The following is a 24,946-nucleotide window of genomic DNA, read 5'->3' on the forward strand; positions in this document are numbered from 1 at the left end:
TAGCACCCTTTTTATCTCTGTCCTAGATCTGAAAGTTCATCCAAAAATAGGAGATCACGTGAAAATATTAAAATGTTACATTAATAATGAACTGTCAAAACGGGATTAATATCATTCTGATTGGTGTTATAGTGCATATAGTATACATAAATAATTATGCATTTTGTGATTAGTGTAGAGAAAAATTATATAGGTTCCAATTGCAAAAACCTGACCCTTCGTGTTGAACGGATCTCGGTGCCATTTCTTTTTGAGAATGCCCTGATGACTCAATGTGCCTGAACCAGCTCCACAAGTCCCCGGCGGAATCGGGGAAATTGGGAAAATCTGGGAAATCAATGGAGACGTCTAAAAAATTCAAAAAGTTAGACAATTGGTAAGACTGGAAAATGTATGGAATTTCAGAATTATTCAATTTTTCAGAGTTCAAGATACTAGAGGCCAACATTTTTGAACTTGAGATGAAATGGATACATTATTTCTTGAAAGTTTTTTGTTTTTCTCTGTGATGCTAGGTGAATCGTCTGATCCTGACTTCAGGTAGCATTCGACCTAACCCTAGGTGAATGATCAGATATCATGATTGGAAGATTAGAAGATCCTACTCAATGCTTGCCTAAACTCTTGCCTCTTGTATGCGCCTACGTGCCTAGTTTTATATATTTCGTAATTAAGGAACGCTGAAATTTTAAATTTTGAAACCTTGAACACTGAACCATTAGTTGATTTCAAGGCACGTCTACATCATGCCTACATAATGCATGTGCCTTCACCGCCTGCCTATCTGGCCTTGCTTGTCTTTCCTGCCAACCTACATGCAACCTACCTATCTACCACCTTCATGCAAACGCCATACGTGGCCACATAATACTCAAAACAAATTTCAAACTTTTACTAGAAACCAAAATTCTACGTAAACCCAATTCACCTATTCCAACTCCTAAATTCCACGTGAAGATCGAAAATCGAGATAGAGACAGAATGAAACTTTTGAATCATTTCGAATAGTTCTCTTATTGTTTTCTCAGGCTTTGCAATATAACACGATCCATTTCTATTAATAGAGGTACGTTTTTTTTCGTGACTTTTCATTTCAATAATTTTTGAGTTTTTCAGAACCAAACCAGTTAAGATGGGATCCAGAGACCCACGATCACAAATCAGCCCTACATCAAAGTGAGCACAAAATATTCCGAAAGCATATTTAAATGTCAATTTCAGAGTCGGAAAGGCAGGCGCCACTTCAAAAGCAGGAAACCCGAATTCATCGATGAGATCGAAGTAAGTAATTTTCACTTTTTGAGGTAGACATGAGGTAGGCGTGTAGACATGTAGGATTTAGATCAATGTACGTAGTCAATAAATAAATACATGTTCTTTCAGGAGACCCCAAGAAAACTCCAAACGGGACAAAAAATCAAAAGCCGTTCGTGCATCCACTGAGATATCCTCGCGCGGATCTGGTGAAAAGGATCCATTCCCGGCTTTAGAGTTGGCGCTGAGACATTTCGAGTTTTATCATGGATTCTTGCCTCGCGAGGATCTACAGAGCACTCTACAGAATCCCGGCGATTTCTTGCTCCGCGTCTCCGAAGTTGTCGAGGGAGAGAATAAGGTCAACCGTGAGATTATTCTGTCGTTGATTCCCATTCAAGAGGAGGGAAAAGAGGATGAGGATAAAATTCGGGTAAGTTCTTGAAATGAGTCAGCCTAAGCCCTAGCCCAAGCCCAGCCTAAGCCAAGCCTAAGCCAAGCCTAAGCCTAAGCCTAATCAAGCCTAAAATCGTCCTATTTCAGACCCGAAACGTGGTGATCAAGCGTGCGGGATACCTATTCTTCTGCGAAACAACTCGCTCTTTCGATTCAATCTTTGAGCTCATCAACTACTACATGAAGAACACGGGCTCCTGTTCAAGTGCAACTTTTCAACTTCTGAATCCAATTCTCCAACAACCATGGGAATATATGCATTCGGATGTTACAATTGGAAAAGTTCTCGGAGAAGGAGCATTTGGAAAAGTGTGCTCAGGGACTTTGAAGCTTAAAGATGGATCGAATGTGGAAGTCGCGATCAAAATGACAAAAGTTTCGGCGTTTCTCAGTAAGATGAAGATCAAGGAGATGATGAACGAGGCGAGATTCATCAGAAACTTCAATCATAAAAATGTGGTTCGCCTGTACGGAGTTGCACATCACGAGCAGCCACTCTATATTCTTCTGGAACTGGTCAAAGGTGGATCCTTGCAAGATCATATGAAGAAGGAGAAGGGTGCGGTGACGATTGCGGAGAGGATCAGATTCTGTTGTGGAGCTGGCCGTGGCATTGAGTATCTCCATCAGAATAACTGTATTCATCGGTTCGTTTTCTTAAAAAATAAATAAATAAAATGTTGAATTTCCAGTGACATCGCCGCCCGTAACTGTCTTCTCCAAACGAGGTCAAAATCACGGACTTTGGACTGTCGCGGACTGGACCGACCTATAGTATGAAGACTTCTTGCAAGCTGCCTGTCAAGTGGCTCGCACCAGAGACTTTGGCTACGTTCTCCTTCTCGTATGCCACGGATGTGTACAGGTATGGTAGGCATGTTGGCATGTAGGCATTTATTTCACCTGTCACTAACAAAACATAAGCCATTTTCAGTTGGGGGATCACGTGCTACGAAGTGTTCGCCGATGGAGGTGAGCCGTTTGAAGGTATGCCGAATGCAGTTGTAAATTCGGATGTACTCGCGAACAAGTTCTGTTCAATGCCACCAAATTGTCCGGAAACCATCAAAACCTACCTGAACACGTTCGTTTTTGTCGAGGAACCCCGCCGCGCGACGATGACACTGGCTGTGACGGAGTTTGAACGATTTGCGGTAATGTGTGAGACTGGACAGATGGAAATGCCAAAGAAGAAGATTGCGGATGTTTTCAAGAGTCATAGAAGTAGCCGAAGTAAGAGAAAGAAGAAGGAGAAGGAGGCACCCAAGACAGAGTGAACTTTTGATGTTTTGAGATGAAAATGAATGGTTTTAGTGTTCAGTTTATGTTTTTTCGCTCAAGATTACAGAAAACAGTTTCAATACAAATATACATGGTTTGATGTACCATACCAGGATTCAGAGTCTCCCCAAGAATGTTTATCCTCAAAAATAATGCGAGCGCGCTTCAACAAACGAGTTAAATTGCCGGTGATTCAAATAGGAATTAGGGGAAAACTGAGATTTTTCCAATTAAAAAAAAATCACAAAATCTGGATTTTTTGTGAATTTTTTTTATCATGATACTCGGTCATTGTGACTCCATAGGCATGTTTTAAAGCGATTTCCTCACAAAGTGTAGTCCACCATAACAATAACTTGTTGTTTTAATAGACGCCAATGACCACTTGTTTACAATGGGCGTAAATATTAAAAGTTTATTATTTTTGTACAAAAATGATCAGAGGATTAAATAACGTCTTTAATAGGTATGTTTCGCAGTTTTTTCAGAGTATGCAACACTTGCCAATTTTTGTTCGAAATTTCAATTAGAGTACTCTACAAAATTACAACATCTAAAGTGGACTTGTCATGATCGAGACAGGACTTGAAGAATTGTGATTTGAAACACACAGCTTGTTTTTGATTTCTTCTTTTTACATACTTCTATCAGATATTAATTCAAATAGCAGAAGAACGAACAAAAATAGCACCTTCATTGAATTGGAAGAAATCTGTCGATAAGCAGTAGGTCCATTTCAATACGGAAACTCTTCCCATCGCTTCGTCGGAAAAACAAGGATCAAGTCATAGTGCCAGCCGGAATCTCTGCCAGCCCATGAAGTAATTCAACCAAACCACCACCACATTCCGTGATAATTTTCATTCGGGAATCGCTCTCCCACTATGGGGGAGTCTACGCAAGGTGAGGTCGCCGATTGGGTAATCGAAGAAGCGGAAAATCTAGCAGACACAATTAGGAAGGGAATCTTAGCATTTTTGGACACGGACGATGGTCGCAAAATATTAGATGATTTTTTTGCGAAGAAGAGGAAGACTGAAGAAAATGATTCTGAAAACGAGACTGAAGAAGGTGAAATGGACAAGCCAACTCAACTGCCTGTTCATAAAAAGTCACGAGTAGGTCAAGAAGAAACATCGAGAGAACTTGGAAGCAGGAAGCGTAGGAAGGATACGGATGATACAACTATGGTTAGTGGTTTGGAGTTTCGGATGACTAGATCGTATCAAGTAACGCCGAACATGCATAATTGGAAACCGAACATGTTTACGAAGCATAGGAGTTCCTTGAAAGTTTTCGACCCCGGTGGATAAGAAACTTATGAAATGATACTGGATGCTTGTGTTCCTATCACGTCTCCCAGAGAGCGTAATAAATTATTATTATTATTATTATTATCATCGGAACAGCCAAACACGGGTTTTTTAGATACAATTTATTCAAACTTCTCTATTTTTAAGAAATACGAACTAACAAAACACAATCATTCAACCAGTGACAATAAGTCTAGCAAACTCTGAGAAAAAATTATGGGCTTTTACAGACCCAATTTCTTATTGTCCCAATATCAAGCGCAACTTCGATTTCTTCCATCTATTGTATGGAAACAACCACCCTCCGATCAAGAAGTGGTTCCCACGGCAGAGTATTACAGTTACCTAAAACTGAAATTCTAACCTGAAAATTGTCAATAAAAGTCTCACAAATAGCCGCCAAAACTTTCATTAATTAGAAAAATAAATCCGATAATACAAAATACATTTATTTTGCTTGCGGTGGTGGTGTTGATGGCGCATTTGAAGATTGGCTTCCTGTGTTTGGCTGTTCCGATGATGGTGGTTTGGTTGAATTACTTGATGGGCCGACAGAAATTCCGGCTGGCAGTATGACTTGATCCTTGTTTTTACGACGAAGTGATGGGAAGAGTCGCCGTATTGAATGGATCCTCTGCTTATCGGCAGATTTCTTCCGATTCAATGAAGGTGCTATTTTTGTTCGTTCTTCTGATGGTTTCTATAAAATAATAATGAACTAAGTTTTGCAATCAATAGTTGAAACTAACCGCTTCTAAAGCAACAGCAGTTGAGGTAAATGGCATCTGACCATCCTGAACGGAAGCTTTGCTCATTGCCTCGGAATAGATGTCAGAGATTCGTCGCTTCACCGTGTTGAACTTGATCCGGTCTTTCACGTTCTGAAAAATTCAAATTGCTCCCGAACAAAAGCATTCAACAAGTTAGAAGAAACTTACTTTATCACAGCACGCATCCACGAGACTCATCAGTTCCTTCGGATCACCATTCACAATTCTATGAGGGAAACTTTCTGAGGCTATCCATGCCTTCGCATCTTTCAGACTCATCGGGTACAGTGGATCGTGCTCACATCTTGTCATGAGCTCCGTCAAAAGCACTCCATAAGACCATACATCTGTCTTTTCATTGAACGTTCCAGAATTGAAACTCTCCGGTGCCATCCATCTGAGAGGGGCTCTGCAAAGGTTTGTCACTGTCACTTCTGTTCCTTGACAAGACAACCCAAAATCAGATATTTTGGCCTTGAGATCCTGTGTGACGAGGCAATTTCTTGCGGCCAAGTCTCGATGAATTATTCCTTTGGAAGACAGATGTTTCATTCCAGAAGCCACGTTCATTGCAAACCAGAAGATTTGCCGTTTTGGAATGTCTCGAGTAGTCCGAAGGTACTTCTGAAAGTATAATGTTTAAAAACCAAGGTAAAAGTTAACTCAAATCACCGCCCCTAACCAGCTCCATAACAACCATAATTGGTTCTTCAAGTGATGCAAATCCACGAAACGCAACCATATTATCGTGTTGCAACATTGACATAATTTGAGCTTCATTGCAGAATTCTTGAATCTGCTTTCTATTTGAATTTCCAATTATTCTTTTCACTGCCACTTCTAATGGAGGATTCGTGCTTCCGAATGCCTGGTATTTCCCTTTGAACACTACTCCAAATGCTCCGGAACCCAACTTCTTCTCCAGAAGGACTGTACTATGAAACAGAACGTTTGGTCTACGTGGCATTGGAATCAGGAATGGCGTAGCTTGTGACCACACCTCCAGAAGTTGGCTCATATGAAGGAATCGTCTTTTTGGCATCGGCGGGAATTTTTCGTACAGCTGAAAAATTTAATTATAAATAGCATAGAAAACTTGAATAATTGTTGTATCATACCTTTGTGCAGCTCCATCCATCATCATTGAAGTCAAGTTGATAATGAAAAACTTTATTTTTCCAATTGACTGAGATGCACAGAAACTTTTTCATAGGTTCTGTGATTGCTCGTCTCACAAGATACGAACGATCCCACTGTAGAATTTTCTCCACTTCCGATCCAAATAGCACTCCATGGTACACATGAAGATTGATCAAATGATTACGAATGTATTCCTGAAAAAATATGTTGAAAGCGGTCTGGTCTTGCATTATTATGAACTTACCTCTTCTGGATCATCGTGCATGCTAGTATTGGACAATGTCATTGAGCTTGAAACGTTCTTGTTCCCCATATCCAGTTTATCCGCTCTCGGGTCAATCGGTCTTTTGTCGTTCGGCTCGATATCTGATGGAACCTGAATGGAATATTATTAGTTAGCATATAAAAAGTTAAACTCACATCACTACCCCTGGCGTATTCCAGCGTAAAATCATCACTTTCTTGTTTCGATCTTATTGAATTCATTATGTAAATCGTTCGACAACAAATTATTGAACAACGTCCTTTCGCTAACGTTGGACAATTTTGAAATAATTTAAATTATCAAAAATTTTTTTTTTTGGTTTATAATTTTTTTAAAATTACGCTTGCCCCAAATTTAATTTTAAATATTTCAAGAATACACGTGTATATATTTTTATTTTTTGTATATATATTTTTTTTCTGGGTCATTTTTAAGTGTATTCGGGCCTGCGGCACTCATCCTGATTTATTGGGCTTAGAGTAGGTTTAACGATTGTCCAACACTTCTATGTGTATTCGGGCCTGCGGCCCTCAATCCGGATTAACTGGCCTTTCCAAAAACATACGTAGTCTCATAGGAGGACTCCGGCCTGCTCTGCTGGGAGTATGGATAAAAATGACTTAAAGTTTCTAAGAGTAAGAAGGCGGCCCTAATCCCTGATTTTTGGGTTTGAGTGAAATACAATAGCATCGCAGGACTCCGGCCTGCCCAGCAGGAAGTGAGGTTAAAATTTTCGAATAGTGTATGAAGACGGGGTTTTGATTTGCCCGTAATTTATATTTTTCTGAAGATGAGCAATTCAATTTTTGATTTGCCTGTAATTTATATTTTTCTGAAGATGAGCAATTCAATTTTTGATTTGCCCGTAATTTATATTTTTCTGAAGATGAACAATTCAATTTTTGATTTGCCCGTAATTTATATTTTTCTGAAGATGAACAATTCAATTTTTGATTTGCCCGTAATTTATATTTTTCTGAAGATGAACAATTCAATTTTTGATTTGCCCGTAATTTATATTTTTCTGAAGATGAGCAATTCAATTTTTAAATTGCCCGTAATTTACATTTTTCTGAAGATGAGCAATTCAATTTTTGATTTGCCCGTAATTTATATTTTTCTGAAGATGAGCAATTCAATTTTTGATTTGCCCGTAATTTATATTTTTCTGAAGATGAGCAATTCAATTTTTAAATTGCCCGTAATTTACATTTTTCTGAAGATGAGCAATTCAATTTTTGATTTGCCCGTAATTTATATTTTTCTGAAGATGAACAATTCAATTTTTGATTTGCCCGTAATTTATATTTTTCTGAAGATGAGCAATTCAATTTTTGATTTGCCCGTAATTTATATTTTTCTGAAGATGAGCAATTCAATTTTTGATTTGCCCGTAATTTATATTTTTCTGAAGATGAGCAATTCAATTTTTGATTTGCCCGTAATTTATATTTTTCTGAAGATGAGCAATTCAATTTTTGATTTGCCCGTAATTTATATTTTTCTGAAGATGAGCAATTCAATTTTTGATTTGCCCGTAATTTATATTTTTCTGAAGATGAGCAATTCAATTTTTGATTTGCCCGTAATTTATATTTTTCTGAAGATGAACAATTCAATTTTTGATTTGCCCGTAATTTATATTTTTCTGAAGATGAGCAATTCAATTTTTGATTTGCCCGTAATTTATATTTTTCTGAAGATGAACAATTCAATTTTTGATTTGCCCGTAATTTATATTTTTCTGAAGATGAACAATTCAATTTTTGATTTGCCCGTAATTTATATTTTTCTGAAGATGAGCAATTCAATTTTTGATTTGCCCGTAATTTATATTTTTCTGAAGATGAGCAATTCAATTTTTGATTTGCCCGTAATTTATATTTTTCTGAAGATGAGCAATTCAATTTTTAAATTGCCCGTAATTTAAATTTTTCTGAAGATGAGCAATTCAATTTTTAAATTGCCCGTAATTTACATTTTTCTGAAGATGAGCAATTCAATTTTTGATTTGCCCGTAATTTATATTTTTCTGAAGATGAACAATTCAATTTTTGATTTGCCCGTAATTTATATTTTTCTGAAGATGAGCAATTCAATTTTTGATTTGCCCGTAATTTATATTTTTCTGAAGATGAGCAATTCAATTTTTAAATTGCCCGTAATTTACATTTTTCTGAAGATGAGCAATTCAATTTTTGATTTGCCCGTAATTTATATTTTTCTGAAGATGAGCAATTCAATTTTTGATTTGCCCGTAATTTATATTTTTCTGAAGATGAACAATTCAATTTTTGATTTGCCCGTAATTTATATTTTTCTGAAGATGAGCAATTCAATTTTTGATTTGCCCGTAATTTATATTTTTCTGAAGATGAACAATTCAATTTTTGATTGCCCGTAATTTATATTTTTCTGAAGATGAGCAATTCAATTTTTGATTTGCCCGTAATTTATATTTTTCTGAAGATGAGCAATTCAATTTTTGATTTGCCCGTAATTTATATTTTTCTGAAGATGAGCAATTCAATTTTTAAATTGCCCGTAATTTACATTTTTCTGAAGATGAACAATTCAATTTTTGATTTGCCCGTAATTTATATTTTTCTGAAGATGAGCAATTCAATTTTTGATTTGCCCGTAATTTATATTTTTCTGAAGATGAACAATTCAATTTTTGATTTGCCCGTAATTTATATTTTTCTGGAGATGAGCAATTCAATTTTTGATTTGCCCGTAATTTATATTTTTCTGAAGATGAGCAATTCAATTTTTGATTTGCCCGTAATTTATATTTTTCTGAAGATGAGCAATTCAATTTTTGATTTGCCCGTAATTTATATTTTTCTGAAGATGAGCAATTCAATTTTTAAATTGCCCGTAATTTACATTTTTCTGAAGATGAGCAATTCAATTTTTGAGTTGCCCGTAATTTGCAGGCAAGTGGCACATTTGTGCTTATGTACATTGGAAATGTTAAGTAAATGTTTTTTTTTTTTAATTTAAATAAAATAAATTACTCCAAAAAACTGCACCAAAAGTTCAACAAGAAAAACGTGAACTTCAAAAACAGGCGAAGATTCTTATCTCATTCCCTTCCCCTCACTCAGAATTTTTCAATTTATTTTTGTATTTCGAAACTTTCGCATTGTATCTTCTCCCACAATGAAGAGATTATCCAAAAAAAGCTCGAGACGAAAAGTTAAAAAATATTAACGAAAAAGTAAGTGGCGATTTTCAAAATTTTCAGATTTCCAGGCGACTTCCAGAACTTATTAAATTTCAGAAAAAGAAATCTAAAGCACGCAGTCACAAAAAGCAGCAACTTCAAAAGTCGAAGCAGCATGGTAACAATAAGAAGACAAAAACTAAGTCAACTAGTGGATCTTTGTCGGTGGATAAGTCAAAAGAGTCGGAAAAGATGTTGGTAGTCAGAAAAAATGATTCAAGAACGGCAAATTACAAGGAAAAAGCACCGGAAGCTGTGAAAGACCATGAGATTCCAAATGCAAATCGAAGTGAGTTGAAATTGCGTTCAAAATAATAGGAAATTGACAACAAGATTAGGAAACTTTTGGAAAGTTTTGGAAAGTTTTGGAAAATTCTAGAAATCTCTGGAAAGTTTTGGGAACATAAGATAACTTTGAAAAGTTCCAGAAATACTCAGAATCTTCTGGGAGCATCTAGAAAATTTTCGGAAGCTTCTTCAAAAATCTGAAAGCTTTTGGAATCTTTTGAAACATTTTTCCCGTCGAAAAAAATCAACTGCAAACATTGAAATCCACGTGAAAGCAAAACTATTTAGAGAAATATAAAAATTAAATTCTAAAATGTTTCCACGTGAAAATTCCAACAAAAAAATCATGCTTGCCTGTTCATATACCTTCAGTTAGTCACTAAAATGCCAGACATCTTCGTACCTACCTGAAAATCCTAAGTCCTAATACCTACAAAATTTCCCGTTTCAGTTCCCGGAACCACACGGCTCAACGAGCCGAAAAACATCGAGGTCACGAATCACGAGGTGGATGATAAGACGACGGAGCGAGTCTATAAGAAGTTGAGGGAAAAGAAGAAGTCGACGGCAAAAGCGAAGCCAATCGATGCGAAGAGCAAGCTTCTGTTGGATCGAGTGCCGAAAAAACCATATCGATTGAAGCATAAGCCCGATGGTATGATGTTATGCGACGAGCCATCCACTTTCTACAAAACCAACAATCCGAAGAAGAAAGTTGAGACCTCTTTACTTCCCGTTGAGGATTCTTATGATCACGTTCGAAAATTGGAGGACATTAAGAAGGAGCCAGAGCAAGATGTGTACAAGGGTCAGGACGTCCCCACCTGGGCAGTAAATATAGAACCGACTGACGAGGACATGGTGAGTGAACTTTTTTTTTGAAAGTTCAAGTAAAAATTTATTTGCAGAAAGAGACCGACGAGGCGATCACGGTGAATACTGATCATTCGGAGATGTACCGTAACAAGAAGCTCAGTCTGAAAAGCATTCCCCCACGAAGCTTGTGCTCAACGAGCTACAACCGTTGGTGGAGTTGAAGAAGAGAGATGAAGTTCACTTTGAGACCAGGCTGGTGTTCTCCAACACGATTAGGAGTCTGTTGCTTGTCCATGAGAGTGCTCGAGCGCTGAGTGACGGAAAAGTGGATGATGAGTTTTCCGACAAGAAGGTGTCGTTTGATACACCGGAAGCTACATACATCTACTCGGTGAGATATTCCTGGCCGGGGTACAGCTAATTGAAAGTTTTCAGCGAATCAACCCAATCGAATCGGTCAAAGCGGCTCGTTCTGGAAATTGACACGCCAGCACTTCTACCACCAATACAACCATATCGAATTGGAACTGAACTTGATTTTGTTTTGCTTTTATCGATAAAGTGTATGTTCAGGGCTTACTTTTGAGAATTTTACTTATTTTAAAAAGGAAATGCGAGCAACAAAGTGAAAAATGTATGTCTGATTTTGAAATGCTCATTTCCTTTGAGGTTTCCATTTTTGAGTTGCCCGTAATTTGTATTTTTCTGAAGATGAGCAATTCAATTTTTAAATTGCCCGCACCTCTACCGTTTCCATCGTGTATTTTGTTAAAATATTCACAGATTAACCCATTTACCGTTTCATCCACCTGTTTTTCCTCGAAAAGATTCCAATGTTCTATAATTCTACAAAACTTCCCACGCGAGAAACAACTGTAATAAACTGAATATATTATCTATCGCATCGTTTTCAACCAGAATTAAGCAAGAGTTTCCACAACTTTAAACACCAACAACGCAATCCTAAATCATTTGCAAGATTTTATTTCAGATGCTACACTTTCTGCCTGAAAAAAATTCTGAAAAGCCGAACAATAATTCATGGTAACAATGAATGGCAGATACATCAAAGTTTTAGATGAACAATTTTTATGTATTAAATGTACATTTAAAAACAAATTGCACAACGATTCTACTACTGTCGCACTAATTTTACGTATGTCTGTACTTGAAGATTTCGAATTAATTTGTTCAATATTGTGTTAAAATGTTTGATTTATACACTCAAATCTTTAAAAGATTTATTGGAAAACATAAATGGTTAATTTAAACCAAAAATTTCCATCAAGCCTTTTCTGAAAACACTAAAATTATTTTCGTGGTGGGACCAGGCGCGCGCGTCCCATGATGTTCCTTTAATCAAAATGCATTTCTGTCCCGGCGGGAGAAATTGAATTTTCATTTTAAGGCGCGAATTTTTGCCTAAAAACGATGCCATTCTTTCATTCTTTTCATAATCTCACTCACCATGAGAACCATGCGCCTTGCTTGGTTGCTCCCACTTTTTATTCACATACTAATCAAGGTAATTTCCCCGTTTTTCTAGTTTTTTCAATGTATTTTCATGTTTCAGAACACAGCTCAAGCTCCGGCTGTCAACAACTCGACATGCGATCAAGCAAAGGAATTTGATTGCGGGAACGGGAGACTCCGATGCATTCCCGCGGAGTGGCAATGCGACAACGTAGCGGACTGCGACAACGGAAGAGACGAATCGGGCTGCTCATATGCGCATCATTGTTCGACAAGCTTCATGTTATGCAAGAATGGACTGTGTGTCGCAAATGAGTTCAAATGCGACGGCGAAGACGACTGCCGCGATGGAAGCGATGAGCAGCATTGCGAGTACAATATCCTGAAGTCTCGCTTCGATGGTTCCAATCCTTCGGCTCCTACCACTTTCGTTGGTCACAATGGCCCAGAATGCCATCCTCCTCGTTTACGATGCCGATCAGGACAATGTATTCAACCAGATCTCGTTTGTGATGGACATACGGATTGTTCTGGAGGAGATGATGAGGTCAACTGCACCAGAAGGGGACATGAAAATATGCAGTCCTCGACTGATTTTCACGATGATGTTCATCTTGTCGATCCAACCTTTTTCGCTAATGAAGACAATAAGGTAATTGTTTAATGTTTATTAATACCGTTTTAACTTTTATTTTTCAGTGTCGGAGTGGATACACAATGTGCCATAGCGGAGACGTCTGCATACCTGACAGTTTTCTTTGTGACGGCGATCTAGATTGTGATGATGCTTCGGACGAGAAAAACTGCCAAACTAATGCTCCAAGCGAAGAAGAATATCTTTCTGGGCAAGCCGATCACATGCATTCGTGCTCAGCAGCAGGAATGTATTCTTGTGGAACAAAAGGATCCGAAATTGGCGTTTGTATTCCGATGAATGCCACGTGTAATGGGATCAAGGAGTGTCCACTAGGAGATGACGAGTCAAAACATTGCTCCGAATGTGCCAGAAAGCGATGTGACCACACATGTATGAACACTCCACACGGGGCTCGCTGCATTTGTCAAGAAGGATATAAGCTTGCCGATGACGGACTCACTTGCGAGGATGAAGATGAGTGTGCAACTCATGGGCACTTGTGCCAGCATTTCTGTGAAGATCGTTTGGGTTCCTTTGCATGCAAATGTGCCAACGGTTATGAGCTTGAAACGGATGGGCATTCTTGTAAATACGAGACAACCACTACGCCAGAAGGATATTTGTTCATCAGTCTTGGTGGAGAAGTTCGACAGATGCCATTGGCAGATTTCACCGATGGTTCAAATTACTCGCCGATTCAAAAGTTTGCTGGCCACGGAACCATCAGATCGATCGACTTCATGCATCGCAACAACAAAATGTTCATGTCAATTTCTGATGAGCACGGTGATCCAACTGGCGAATTGTCAGTGTCCGACAATGGATTGATGAGAGTTCTTCGAGAAAATGTCATTGGAGTGAGCAACGTGGCAGTCGACTGGATTGGTGGAAACGTTTTCTTCACACAAAAATGTATGTTTATCTAATGTTTAAATTTTTCATTTGTGATTCTTACAGCTCCATCTCCAAGCGCTGGGATTTCCATCTGCACAATGAGCGGAATGTTCTGTCGCCGAGTTATCGAAGGCAAAGAACAAGGACAATCCTATCGTGGTCTTGTTGTTCACCCGATGCGCGGTCTCATCATCTGGATCGATTCTTATCAGAAATATCATCGCATCATGATGGCTAATATGGATGGGTCTCAGGTGAGTCGTCGAGTCGATCTGATTTAGTTCATTTCTAAATAAATTTCAGGTCAGAATCCTTCTCGACAACAAGTTGGAAGTTCCATCAGCTCTTGCCATCGACTACATCCGCCACGATGTCTATTTTGGAGATGTTGAACGTCAGTTGATCGAAAGAGTCAATATCGACACGAAAGAGCGCCGCGTAGTGATTTCGAACGGAGTTCATCATCCGTATGACATGGCTTACTTCAATGGTTTCCTATACTGGGCAGATTGGTAAGACATCTTATCTAATTTATATTTTCAAATTTATTTTTCAGGGGAAGCGAGTCATTAAAGGTTCAAGAGATGACCCATCATCATTCGAGTCCTCAAGTCATCCATACTTTCAATCGTTATCCATATGGTATTGCTGTCAATCACTCACTCTACCAGACTGGTCCTCCATCAAACCCATGCCTTGAACTCGAGTGCCCATGGCTCTGCGTTATTGTGCCAAAGAGCGATTTCATTATGACTGCCAAGTGTGTCTGCCCAGACGGATACACTCATTCCGTCACTGAAAACTCTTGCATCCCGCCTGTGACGATTGAGGACGAGGAGAACCTTGAGAAGCTTTCCCACATTGGATCTGCTTTGATGGCCGAATACTGCGAAGCTGGTGTCGCGTGTATGAATGGAGGAGCCTGCCGTGAACTACAAAATGAGCACGGAAGAGCTCATCGCATCGTTTGTGATTGTGAGGGTCCATATGACGGGCAATACTGCGAACGGCTCAATCCAGAGAAGTTCTCCGCAATGGAAGAGGAAGATTCGTCCTTATGGCTTATCGTTCTGCTTCTCATTTTTCTCATCATCGTTGCGGTAGTCGGAATTATTGCCTTCCTTTGGTTTTCTCAACAAGAGCATATGAAAGATGTGATTTCCACTGCCCGTGTCCGTGTTGATAACATGGCTAGAAAAGCGGAAGATGCTGCAGCTCCAATTGTCGAGAAGTTCCGCAAGGTCACTGATAAGCAGAGGAGCACGCCTCCTAGAGAAGGTTGTCAAACGGCAACAAACGTTGACTTCGTTTCCTACGAGACAAATGCTGAGAAAAGAATTCGGATGGACTCTTCGCCGGTGAGATCTTTTTTTAGATATTTTTTATATAAAAATTGATTAATTTCAGACGTCATACGGAAACCCCATGTACGATGAAGTTCCTGAATCGTCAACTGGTTTCGTCAGATCGGCTTCCGCACCATTCGCTGGAGTCATTCGATTTGAGAACGACAGCTTGTTGTGAATTCTACTACAAAATTACTAAATCAGATGTCTGTAAAGTATATCTATTTTTGCCTATTTATTGCATGAAAGTTGATAATGTCTACTAGTACTGTTGTTTTATACTCTTTAAATGACAATCGAGATGTGAAACACATTTCTATTTCTAATAGTTTTATTAGAAACTTGTTACATCACTGTTTAGAACACGGATAGACGGCGTCAAGAAAGAACAACAAAATCATTTGGAAGTGATTATTAAATAAGCGGAAATTATTTTTAACCATTGAAAGATGGGTATTTCTACATTCGTGGTTCAGATTCGGAACTTTGTGATTTTTGCATAAATAATACGGCGCTAGGTCTTGGCACGATAATTTTTTTTAATTGGAAACAGACGGTGTGCGCCTTTGAGAACTACTGTAACTTCAAACTTCCGTTGCAGATTTTTCGTCGATTTTTCATAGTGTTTCTCATGGTTTGTTAAAATTTATTTCTTTTTATTGTTTTAATTTTTTTAAATATTAAAAAATCTTATCGAAAAACTAAATATAAAGAATCGATTAAAATTCCGCAGCAGTCAAAGTTTGAAATTACAGTACTCGGCAACCATTTTGTAGTTACCAAAAAAGCGTGTCGAGACCGGACACCGTATTCTTGCGCAAAATTTCGCGTCTCGGCAATCATTCCGCACAAAAAATTCTGCTAATTTTGAAATGTTTCAAAAAATATTTTCAGTTTCAAAATTTATTGAAATTTAAAATACACAAGAAACTTTTGGAACGTTGAAAAAATTGTTCAGCCTTTTTTATATATTCAATTTTTCGATTTTTTTTTGTTGATATTTTCCAGTTTTCGGAATAAAAACTTCGAAAACTTCTTCCACTTTTCAGAAGTGTCTGCTTTTAGGTAAGAAAAAAGTTCATTTAATATAAAAAATACATCTTCTAGTTATTCAGCAGCAAAAATAGTTTGTATTAAACTTCCCGGTTGTGATGAAATTATTTCTAAGCTTCTGATAACTGGATGAAAAAGTGAAATAGAAGAAATCGGTTCAACATTTTTGAAAGTCAAAAACTAATTTATTCGAGTAGTATTCATACTAAATGATTCAAGTTCCTTTTGGTTTTTTCTTGGATGCAGGGACTACAAGCACTGTGGGATGAACCAATGGGGCAACATTCAATCTCTTCGAGTTGGCTGACGACTCCTGCTTCTCCTTTCTGAGATGAGATTTATGTGGAGTTTTATGTGGAATTTTAGTTGTTGTTCTCGACCGTTTGCTCTTCGGAGTTATGCTTCCAGGTTTGTCAATCATGATAGTCCTTTGCTCCATATCCTTATTTCCCTTTGACTTGGCATCGATGGATTTTCCGCCAACAGCATTAGCTTCCCGATCAGTGAGGCGACGTCCACTTTCTCTATGATCCTTCGTTTCTTTCGACTTCTCCAGAATCATGTCTCCTTTCGATCCTTTCTTCTTTCTCTCACTTTTCTTTTTTCGATCCGAGTTCTTTCTTTTATCAGATTCTTGATTCTTGGCGTCTTGCTTCTTTTTCAGATCTTTCTCTTCAACTGTTTCTACCTCATCCGCAGTTGGAAACTAAAATTAAATAATCAAGAGTTATCTTTGACAAAACATATATATAAACTAACATCAGATGCAGCAACGACCGATCCCCATGACAGCTTCAAAAGAGGCTTCACCACGTACTGGTCACCTCCGGGAACGTCGGATGTTTTTGGACGGAATGCCTCTTCAAGTACTGCAATCGTAGCGCTCTCCTCTAATGCTTTTTCAGGCAATCTTGATCGCGTTTGGTACTTTTTCTTGATAGCATCGGTCACCTCATTCTTCTTCCGAAAAACATCATAATCCATTGGATCAGTGTGCTTGGCATTCAAGTCCGACATCATCTTCGCCAAGAGCTCGTAGATCATCAAATAATTTGGACGATCGGGATATCTAAGCGTCTTCAAATGATCCATGATTGGTTCGAATGATTTTGTGAGTCTAAAAAAAAGATTTGAAATAACGTGAAATAAAACAGATAAACGAACGGATTGCTAGCCATAGCTGCATCAAACTTTTCCAGCTTCAAAAACTCGATCCTGTCGGGATGCACCACTTCTGACCATGGCAGCTCGACTTTCAGCTCGACGATCATGTAGAGCCAGGCGTAGAGGTCATCGACACGTCCCTGCTCACGACGAAGATGCATACGGGGAGAGCAATAGCGAATTGTACCACGGAAACGGCACTGAAAATGTGGAAGATTTTTGTAAGTTTCTACAAACGTATTAGATTAGGCAACTATTTTCAGAGTTTTATCTGAAGAAACCACTATTGTCGCGCCAGGACGAGAAGCAACATAGCAGTGATCATGAAGCGTCCGTTCTGGCGCGATTGTATGTCTGAGATCGTGGCGAGACCAACTCAGAAAAATAGAAAGTCACTATTCCACCAGAAAACAATAAATTCTAGACTTCATACCGCATCTCGTGGACGTCGAATGACGTACTCTCCTTCATCAATCTTTGCATATTTTCGCCCCATTCCGAAATCTATGAGAAAAATTAACGGCGAATATTCGTTGTAGTCCAATGTAACGTTGCATGGCTTCAAGTCTCGGTGTATGTAGCATGCTTCGTGAAGCTGAAAATTTAAGGTAAATTTATTTTAAAAGGATTTTAAATTTTCATGTCAAAACCGCATAAAATATAAGGTTATGTTTTCAGGTCTACGAACCTACCTCGTGGCTACCTACATGCCTAAAAGTATAAAACTTGGCTGCCTACATTCCTACTCTCACGAATATCTGCCTAGCTGCCTACCTATTACCTACGCTTTTATCTCTACATGCTTGCTCGAACTGAAACCTCACTTTTCTACCTAGGCACCTGCCTCATACCTGCATGCATATGTTCTTTTCTCATGCCTACCGGTCTACGAGCCAAACTTTTGTGCGAAATAATTCAGTCCCGATAAAATAATATTCCCATACCGCTTTGACTGCATGTAGACTTCGAATTGCAACACGAAGAACTGTAGAATCGGAGAACTGTCCTTTCAATAGATTGTAGACCTTCTGTAGATCCATTCCACATAATGTCATTACAATGAATCGATAATCGGGTTCCAATCCACTATCCAGCAATTGTATTGCATTCTTCTGGCCTGACAATGCACGCAACACCTCTACTTCACCTTTAAGCACTGATTCATTTCCCTCCTGGTACTTTTCCATTTTCATTGCCCCATCGGAACCATCCACTATATTGACAACATGGACTACTTTTCCAAATGCTCCTGATCCGAGTACCTTTACCGGATGCCATTTGTTTCGAACCGGCTGAAAACGGCTTTTGATTTTTTCCAAAAAGTTAAAGAGCAAACTTACAACATTCATATCAAGCTTAAGACTCGGTAATTTTTCGCCACTTGTCATTTCTTTTGATGAAAAATATTGGTTGTGTTGTAGACTGCCAACAAGCTAGGAATGATTCTTTTTGGCGAACTCTGAGTAATCGTTTCATTTGTTTCAACTTAACGACGTGTCGCAAAGTACAATCTAATATTTTCACGTTTTTAGAAAACAAGTGTGGTGTTAATTTGAAACTTTTCTGAATAAAAAGTATTAAATATTTGTTTGAAACAGTTCACTAAAGATAACTTCAAAAGTGGTTTTCAAATTTTATTTTCCTACTACTCTGCGAATTCCATTACAACACTACATGTGAACAAATTCTTTGAGGGCTAAAATACGGTTAAATCGGCCAATAAAGTTGATAATACAATCAGTAGGCTAATAAAAAAAATTAACTTCTCAAAACTAAAGTTCTGCACCATACTTGTGTATTACAGGCTCCACCACTTTATAATCATAATTCAATTCATATTATTATGCATTCACGTTTTTCAAATCTTAATTAATCTCTCTACATATGTGTGTCTTAAATCGTTTCTCTTGCAAATATGCTAAATCGATAATTTTCTGCAGTTTTGTTAGAAAACAACTTTTTGATCTACTCTGTCTTACCAATTGCCAATGGAGTAAATAATTTTGATATACAAAATAGTTTTGATCTACTTGTTGTCGCGCGTGATTTCTAATTTGATTACCCTCTTTTGCAAACTCAAGATAAAATGGCAGTCCTCGGTTCTGACTGTTTTTCTGTTTTTTATTTATTTTCATCGTTCGAAATGAATGAAATTCATAAATATCCGGGATATGTCCAATGTTTTAATATTCCTATTACTATTCTTACTGCTATTCTACTCTACGAATACGAGTTAGTTGATATGTCTGATGTATGGGACAACAACACTGTGTTCGCGATTTATACTTTTTGTATTCTTATGCTGGTATTTATTGCATTGAGCAAATCGAACGGATCAGTGACGGAAACTGGAAATCTGGGAAAAATCAAACGAAACTACATCATTGGGTCTTATGGAATGTCTCATCTGAATTTGTTGGCATTATTATCTTTTTACTATTTTCAAAGGAGCCCATTGGTAAGTTGTAAACTTTTAGTTTCAAAATACATTGTTTAATTACAGGTCTCCTACTTCGCGTTCTTCATTTCCAATTCATTAACTGCCGGGCTCTATTTCAAGTACATTTGGGGAGTGCAATCATTATGTCGTGAGATGAAGTGCAGGCATGGATGGAAGGATGTTTTCGATGCGTGGGGTCTTTGGATGCTCACTCCAATTGGAGTTCTCGGTGTCTCAATTTACATGAATACAGAGTATGGTCACGTGTTGAAGGTGTGGTTAGCTGCATTCTTCTACTTCCCATCACTTTTTCTCAATTACAAAACATACTTGGCAGCCAGTGACGGACAAATTAAACTTGCGGACAAATTAAACAAATTAAACTTGAAATTCTACGAATACGAAGTATTTGACCTTACCGATGAATGGCACAGATATACTCTATTCGGGATTTTCCGACAATTGTTCTCTACGGTTCCCTTTTTGTAATCGCCAAATCGCGCCGATGGGGCTTCGAATCGACATGTGAAAGAGGAGATTTAGAAGATTTCAAATGGAGTTACATGAAGGGAACGCATACAATCAGTTTTCTCAGTTTTATGGCTCTGCTATGCTTTTATAATTTCCAGAGGTCACCAATGGTAAGTTGTAACTGATTGTTTTTCATTGTTGTCCTAAGTGTTGAAGTTCAGACGACGTACTTCGCGTTTTTCGTTTGCAATGTGCTGACTGCTTTGGTTTATTTCTTGTTCATTCACGAGATGGAACCATTGTGCCGTAACATGCAATGCAATGATGGATGGAAAAATGTTTGTGGATCGTGGTTTCACATGTTCCTTGTGCCAATCGGAGTGCTCTGTGTAGCAATGTACGCTGGAGATTATACCTACGTGTTGAAGGATTGGGTACCTGCTCTCTACTACATACCAGCAATTCTTCTTAATTACAAAACATACTGGGCAGTTTTGAGAGGAGAAATTGAGCTTGTTAAACCGATCGAGAATATCCGTCCAATGGTTTGTCATTCTGCTTTGTAAATTTAATAATCACATGAATATTTTAGGAGGCAAATGTCAAATTAATGTATCAGGATGCACATGCAAAATGGATCAAAACCTCAATGATTCATATTCGGAATTAGTTATAAATCACGTTTTCTCTGTGTAAATTATTATCGATTACTTTAACGTTTCTATAAATTAATGTTCCATCTAAGTGCAGTCATACAAAAAGTTGATTTCACGAACTTCAATCAGTTTCTCTGTTTCACGGATATTCGAAAGCGTCGTATTCTGCCAGAAAATTTAAACTTAATACTAGTGTATGGAGCTCGATAACGTGAATGTGATTAATTTCTGTAGTCTAGAAATTCCATAAAAATCTCCTTCCTGCAACATTTTGATTTACTCAATGTCGCTCGGGATCTACAGTTTAATCACTTCACAGATTTTGCCAAAAAAGGGCAGACCTTGTTTCTAATTTTTCATGAAAGAGTTTGATGCACTCGCTGCCGCGCGTGATCTACAATTGAGTAATTTTGTCACCACAATGACATAACTGTCAGTTTTTTAATTTCGAAAAAAAATTTTAATGCCTTTTTGTAGAGAAAAGCTGTTTCACAAAAATTAATGTTTGAAATTTTGATTTATTTATTTTTTATATGAAAATATTTTTTAAAAAATATCAAAATTTTCGTTGAGTTTTTCATTTTGTATCAGCTGCTTTATTTCTTGACCAAAATTGTTAATTTTACCGTTTTTCTGATTGTTTAACATTGTGTAAAAATATAGTCAAAATTTAATTAAAATACGAAACAGCAAAATTTTGAACAAATTTAGTCTATAATGATAAGTTTTTTATTGTTTCAGCACACCTTTTTGAAGCCAAATATAATAGAAAAATCATTAAAAAATTTTCTAAACTGTGAAAATATTCTTCTGATGTCTTGCGAAAAAATTTGATCTACAGCGCGTGAACTTCAATTTTATAACTCACTCACGCGATTTCATCAGATGAAACTCTAACAATCTCATTTTTTTGCCACTTTTATCCATTTTCATCGTTCGAAATGGATAAAATTCACAAATATCCGGGATATGTTCAATGTTTCAATATTCCTGCTACAATTCTTGCTGTTATTCTATTCTACGAGTACGAAGTATTTGATCTATCCGATGAATGGCACAGATTTAATCTATACTTGATTATTTTTACAATTATGGTTCTTGGTCTACTTATTGGATTCGCCAAATCGTACAAATTCGGCGACAGATCGGATGAAACTGGAGAATTGGGGAATTTCAAATGGCACTACAGAATTGGAACTTATGGAATTTTTCAAAACAATCTTCTGGCACTGTTAATTTTCTATAATTTCCAAAATTCTCCATTGGTAAGTTGTAAACTATTTTCATTCACTAATCAGAATTTCAATTTTCAGACAACATACTTCGCATTCTTCGTAAGCAACGTGACAACTGCCATGTTTTATTTTGCGTTCATTTGGAAAATGCAACCGATGTGTCGTGAAATGAAATGCTATGATGGATGGCTACATAATTCAATTTTGTACTCTTCAGTTGGAATTGTTCCCTTTGGAGTGCTCGGAATGTCGATGTACAGTGGAAATTATGATCGTATGCTGAAGATTTGGTTGCCAGCGATTTACTACCTACCAGCGATTGCGCTCAATATTCGAACACATTCGGCAGTCATGAGAGGAGAAATTGAGCTTGTTGAGCCGATCGAGAATATCAAACCAATGGTTTGTGTTGCTTAGTTGTTTCATTTCAATAAATCTTATCTTTTTCAGGAGTCAAATACCAAGTCAACCAATACCACTTCCGTGTACTTTTGGCAATTTTTACATTTGAAAATAAAAATCTCTAAAACATTCTACAAATTCATACAATTTTTTAAATGCTTCTTTTTTTCATACAAGCAAAACTGAAAAAAAATACAGTCTCTCTTGAATTTTAATACAAGAAATCTTTCAAAATAAACCCGTTCATTTGTTAGACATTTTGATAAATCATTCAATTAAAATAATAGAAAGAAAATAAAAACTGTAACAAAATAGAATGGATTCAAAACATAGTTCATAGAATTATCAAAAAATCTTCTGGTTGTAGTGATATCAGGGCCAACGATGCGTGGAACTGTGCAGCAACAATTATCTGAAATTAGTTCTGGTTATTGAATTTTTACAAGATTTGAAAGCCAGCTCGCGGCAGTCTTAGTTCTCTTAATTCTTACAATTAGTCTAAAATTTATGTTTCATCCCTCTGTTAAGTTGAGTAGATGATACTTTCTACCACTGCGAGTGGCTAACTCAAGCAAACTAATTTTATAAAATTCATGAACAGAACAGTGCCTTATCATTTTATCTATTAATCATTTTATCTTTATCTACATATGAATCATTTTTTATTAGAAAATTAAGAATCTTAGATAAAATGATAAGGCACTGTTCTGTTCATGAATTTTATAAAATTAGTTTGCTTGAGTTAGCCACTCGCAGTGGTAGACAGTTTCATCTACTCAATTTAACAGTGACATGAAACAGATAATTTTTTACTGTCAGTTTTTATTCCAGAATAACAATACGTTTTCCGTAATAAGAAAACGAAGACATAATTTTGGTATCTGAAAATAAGTCTACTCACTAACGCAAACTGCGCTTGCACTGTATGGAGTACACTGATAATCGGAATTACATCCAACATTGATCTTGAATCCACCATTTATACACACTGGGTACATGTTGCATGCTAAAATATGATACTTATTTAAAGGCCGAGTTTGTATTTAATGTTCAAAGTGAATCAAAAAAGCCAAGTTTTTCTACTTCGGTTCAATATGGTTCAAAATTTTGGAAAAAAGTAAATTTTTATTACAATCTCAAATTTTGCGATTTGGTTTCAATATCGGCTGGAAAGCAAATTTTCTTTAATTATAAACAATTTTTTTCTTTTTTTTTTGAATCGACGCACGTTTTTAGTCGTTAGGTGCACCTACCCGCTGAAAATCTCTATCTTGGAAAAAAAAAAATTTTTTGCAAACTTTGCCATATTTTTGTAATTTTCGAACTACCATATAAAAAAGAAATACATTTTCTAGTGATATCATTTTGTTGAAATTCAGTTTTTTGCCCAATTTAAAAACAAAAAAATCAAAATAATTCAAGTTAAATTAAAAACATTTAATTTCTTAAGTATGTTTCAAGAATGTTACTTAAACATTTCTACATACGTTCGATCTGACTAGCATTCAAAGAAAATATGAATGTTGGTGATTTGAGAAATTCATTTGTCTTCAACATTTTTTTGGTGGGTAGTTTTGAAAGTGCAAACTTTCTAAAAAAAGCGAAAGCCATTAACCCTGAAAGTAACTGGAATCAAGCTAATTTACACTGTGTATACATTAAAAAGTCCACTTTTATTATTGAGAAAAATTTGGAATTTCATAATAATCGGATTTAGAATTTTGTTATATAAAGCTAAAAATTACACTGTAGATGTATAAAAATTCCCCATTTTTTAGTGTGAAATATGGAACAGTTATAACTCACGAAATTCCGAATAAAATCGAAATGGATCAGATCCACAAATATAGGGAAACCTTCCCTGCCCTTGAACTCCCAGTACCTCTTGTTGAGATACCAATTGAGTCAAGCTACATTTCAAAAATACAGTGAAAAATAGTAAAAAGGTGCGAAAATTGAGTTTCATGGCTAGTTTCTGTCAGTTTATTTGACAACTGAAAATGACGGGAGAACGGAAGGAAAAAAGGACGGATAAAGGGATGACAATGAATATTTATTCAGCTGTAAACATGGGGATGGAAAGGAGATTTTGATGAGAGTTTTTGAAATATTCGAGATAAAACACGGGAAAATAAAAGTAGATATTGAAACAAAAGTGAAATTAGAAATGTCTGGTACAAAAGTTTGAGGAGTGATTCATTTTTGGAAAAAAACACATTGAATAAACAAAATACACTGTATACATGTATCTAATAGAATTAAACTTCAGTTAACGTTACGTAAACAAAAAGTTCACTGTTTCTATCCGTTTTTATAATTTTTATAATTTTACTGATGTACGCTCCAATCATGAAACTACACCA

General features: G+C 36.9%; 5 protein-coding genes, 6 non-coding genes and 3 pseudogenes across 15 annotated transcripts; 9 read left to right on the plus strand and 5 right to left on the minus strand.

The window, feature by feature from the left end:
- Window positions 1-1,018: 1,018 nt before the first annotated feature.
- Y4C6A.1 lies at window positions 1,019-2,987 on the plus strand (annotated as a pseudogene). The gene is made up of 7 exons: window positions 1,019-1,066; window positions 1,117-1,176; window positions 1,222-1,281; window positions 1,384-1,687; window positions 1,798-2,357; window positions 2,403-2,575; window positions 2,645-2,987. Coding segments are annotated over exons 1-7 (1,548 nt in total).
- A 1,710-nt stretch (window positions 2,988-4,697) lies between these two features.
- Window positions 4,698-6,755, minus strand: Y52D5A.2 (Tyrosine-protein kinase). Its single transcript, NM_068412.4, has 7 exons — window positions 6,635-6,755; window positions 6,459-6,590; window positions 6,193-6,408; window positions 5,757-6,137; window positions 5,243-5,698; window positions 5,054-5,185; window positions 4,698-5,004 (listed from the first exon to the last, which is right to left on the minus strand). Exons 1-7 carry the CDS (start codon window positions 6,698-6,700, stop codon window positions 4,753-4,755), a joined length of 1,635 nt encoding a protein of 544 aa, NP_500813.3. The 5' UTR covers window positions 6,701-6,755; the 3' UTR covers window positions 4,698-4,752.
- Window positions 6,756-9,644: 2,889 nt separating this feature from the next.
- On the plus strand, window positions 9,645-11,386 carry Y52D5A.1 (annotated as a pseudogene). Its single transcript has 5 exons — window positions 9,645-9,702; window positions 9,766-9,997; window positions 10,448-10,857; window positions 10,905-11,203; window positions 11,248-11,386. Coding segments are annotated over exons 1-5 (1,138 nt in total).
- Window positions 11,387-12,278: 892 nt separating this feature from the next.
- Window positions 12,279-15,426, plus strand: rme-2 (EGF-like domain-containing protein; the record flags this gene model as incomplete). 2 transcript variants are annotated; one of them, NM_068414.8, is made up of 7 exons in its annotated part: window positions 12,279-12,337; window positions 12,386-12,937; window positions 12,985-13,834; window positions 13,880-14,070; window positions 14,120-14,328; window positions 14,373-15,174; window positions 15,224-15,426. In NM_068414.8, 7 exons carry the CDS (start codon window positions 12,281-12,283, stop codon window positions 15,338-15,340), a joined length of 2,778 nt encoding a protein of 925 aa, NP_500815.2. The 2 variants fall into 2 exon arrangements, with proteins under 2 accessions (NP_500815.2, NP_001368360.1); NM_001380231.1 differs by lacking the exon at window positions 12,279-12,337 and having other exon boundaries at window positions 12,566-12,937; window positions 15,224-15,340.
- Window positions 15,427-16,382: 956 nt separating this feature from the next.
- Window positions 16,383-18,820, minus strand: T11F8.4 (non-specific serine/threonine protein kinase). Its single transcript, NM_068415.6, has 6 exons — window positions 18,720-18,820; window positions 18,324-18,671; window positions 17,813-17,974; window positions 17,380-17,579; window positions 16,975-17,332; window positions 16,383-16,921 (listed from the first exon to the last, which is right to left on the minus strand). Exons 1-6 carry the CDS (start codon window positions 18,765-18,767, stop codon window positions 16,430-16,432), a joined length of 1,608 nt encoding a protein of 535 aa, NP_500816.3. The 5' UTR covers window positions 18,768-18,820; the 3' UTR covers window positions 16,383-16,429.
- A 645-nt stretch (window positions 18,821-19,465) lies between these two features.
- Window positions 19,466-20,960, plus strand: T11F8.2 (annotated as a pseudogene). The gene is made up of 4 exons: window positions 19,466-19,837; window positions 19,883-20,460; window positions 20,512-20,835; window positions 20,883-20,960. Coding segments are annotated over exons 1-4 (1,352 nt in total).
- A 609-nt stretch (window positions 20,961-21,569) lies between these two features.
- On the minus strand, window positions 21,570-21,590 carry 21ur-7008. The gene has a single exon (NR_054062.1).
- Window positions 21,591-21,620: 30 nt separating this feature from the next.
- 21ur-14639 lies at window positions 21,621-21,641 on the plus strand. The gene has a single exon (NR_054063.1).
- Window positions 21,642-21,724: 83 nt separating this feature from the next.
- 21ur-15555 lies at window positions 21,725-21,745 on the plus strand. The gene has a single exon (NR_054064.1).
- A 95-nt stretch (window positions 21,746-21,840) lies between these two features.
- Window positions 21,841-22,896, plus strand: T11F8.1 (Aa_trans domain-containing protein). Its single transcript, NM_068417.5, has 3 exons — window positions 21,841-22,211; window positions 22,260-22,583; window positions 22,632-22,896. The coding sequence occupies exons 1-3, from the start codon at window positions 21,888-21,890 to the stop codon at window positions 22,767-22,769; spliced, it is 786 nt and encodes a 261-aa protein (NP_500818.1). The 5' UTR covers window positions 21,841-21,887; the 3' UTR covers window positions 22,770-22,896.
- On the minus strand, window positions 22,810-24,583 carry T11F8.12 (Chitin-binding type-2 domain-containing protein). The gene is made up of 3 exons (NM_001307321.3): window positions 24,390-24,583; window positions 23,485-23,589; window positions 22,810-22,995 (listed from the first exon to the last, which is right to left on the minus strand). Exons 1-3 carry the CDS (start codon window positions 24,547-24,549, stop codon window positions 22,859-22,861), a joined length of 402 nt encoding a protein of 133 aa, NP_001294250.1. The 5' UTR covers window positions 24,550-24,583; the 3' UTR covers window positions 22,810-22,858.
- 21ur-369 lies at window positions 23,279-23,299 on the plus strand. Its single transcript, NR_054065.1, has one exon.
- An 86-nt stretch (window positions 24,584-24,669) lies between the features above and the next one.
- Window positions 24,670-24,690, minus strand: 21ur-10606. Its single transcript, NR_054066.1, has one exon.
- A 235-nt stretch (window positions 24,691-24,925) lies between these two features.
- 21ur-1993 lies at window positions 24,926-24,946 on the plus strand. The gene has a single exon (NR_054067.1).

Source organism: Caenorhabditis elegans, chromosome IV (genome assembly GCF_000002985.6).
Source record: "Caenorhabditis elegans chromosome IV".
NCBI classification, from domain to species: Eukaryota; Metazoa; Nematoda; class Chromadorea; order Rhabditida; family Rhabditidae; genus Caenorhabditis; species Caenorhabditis elegans.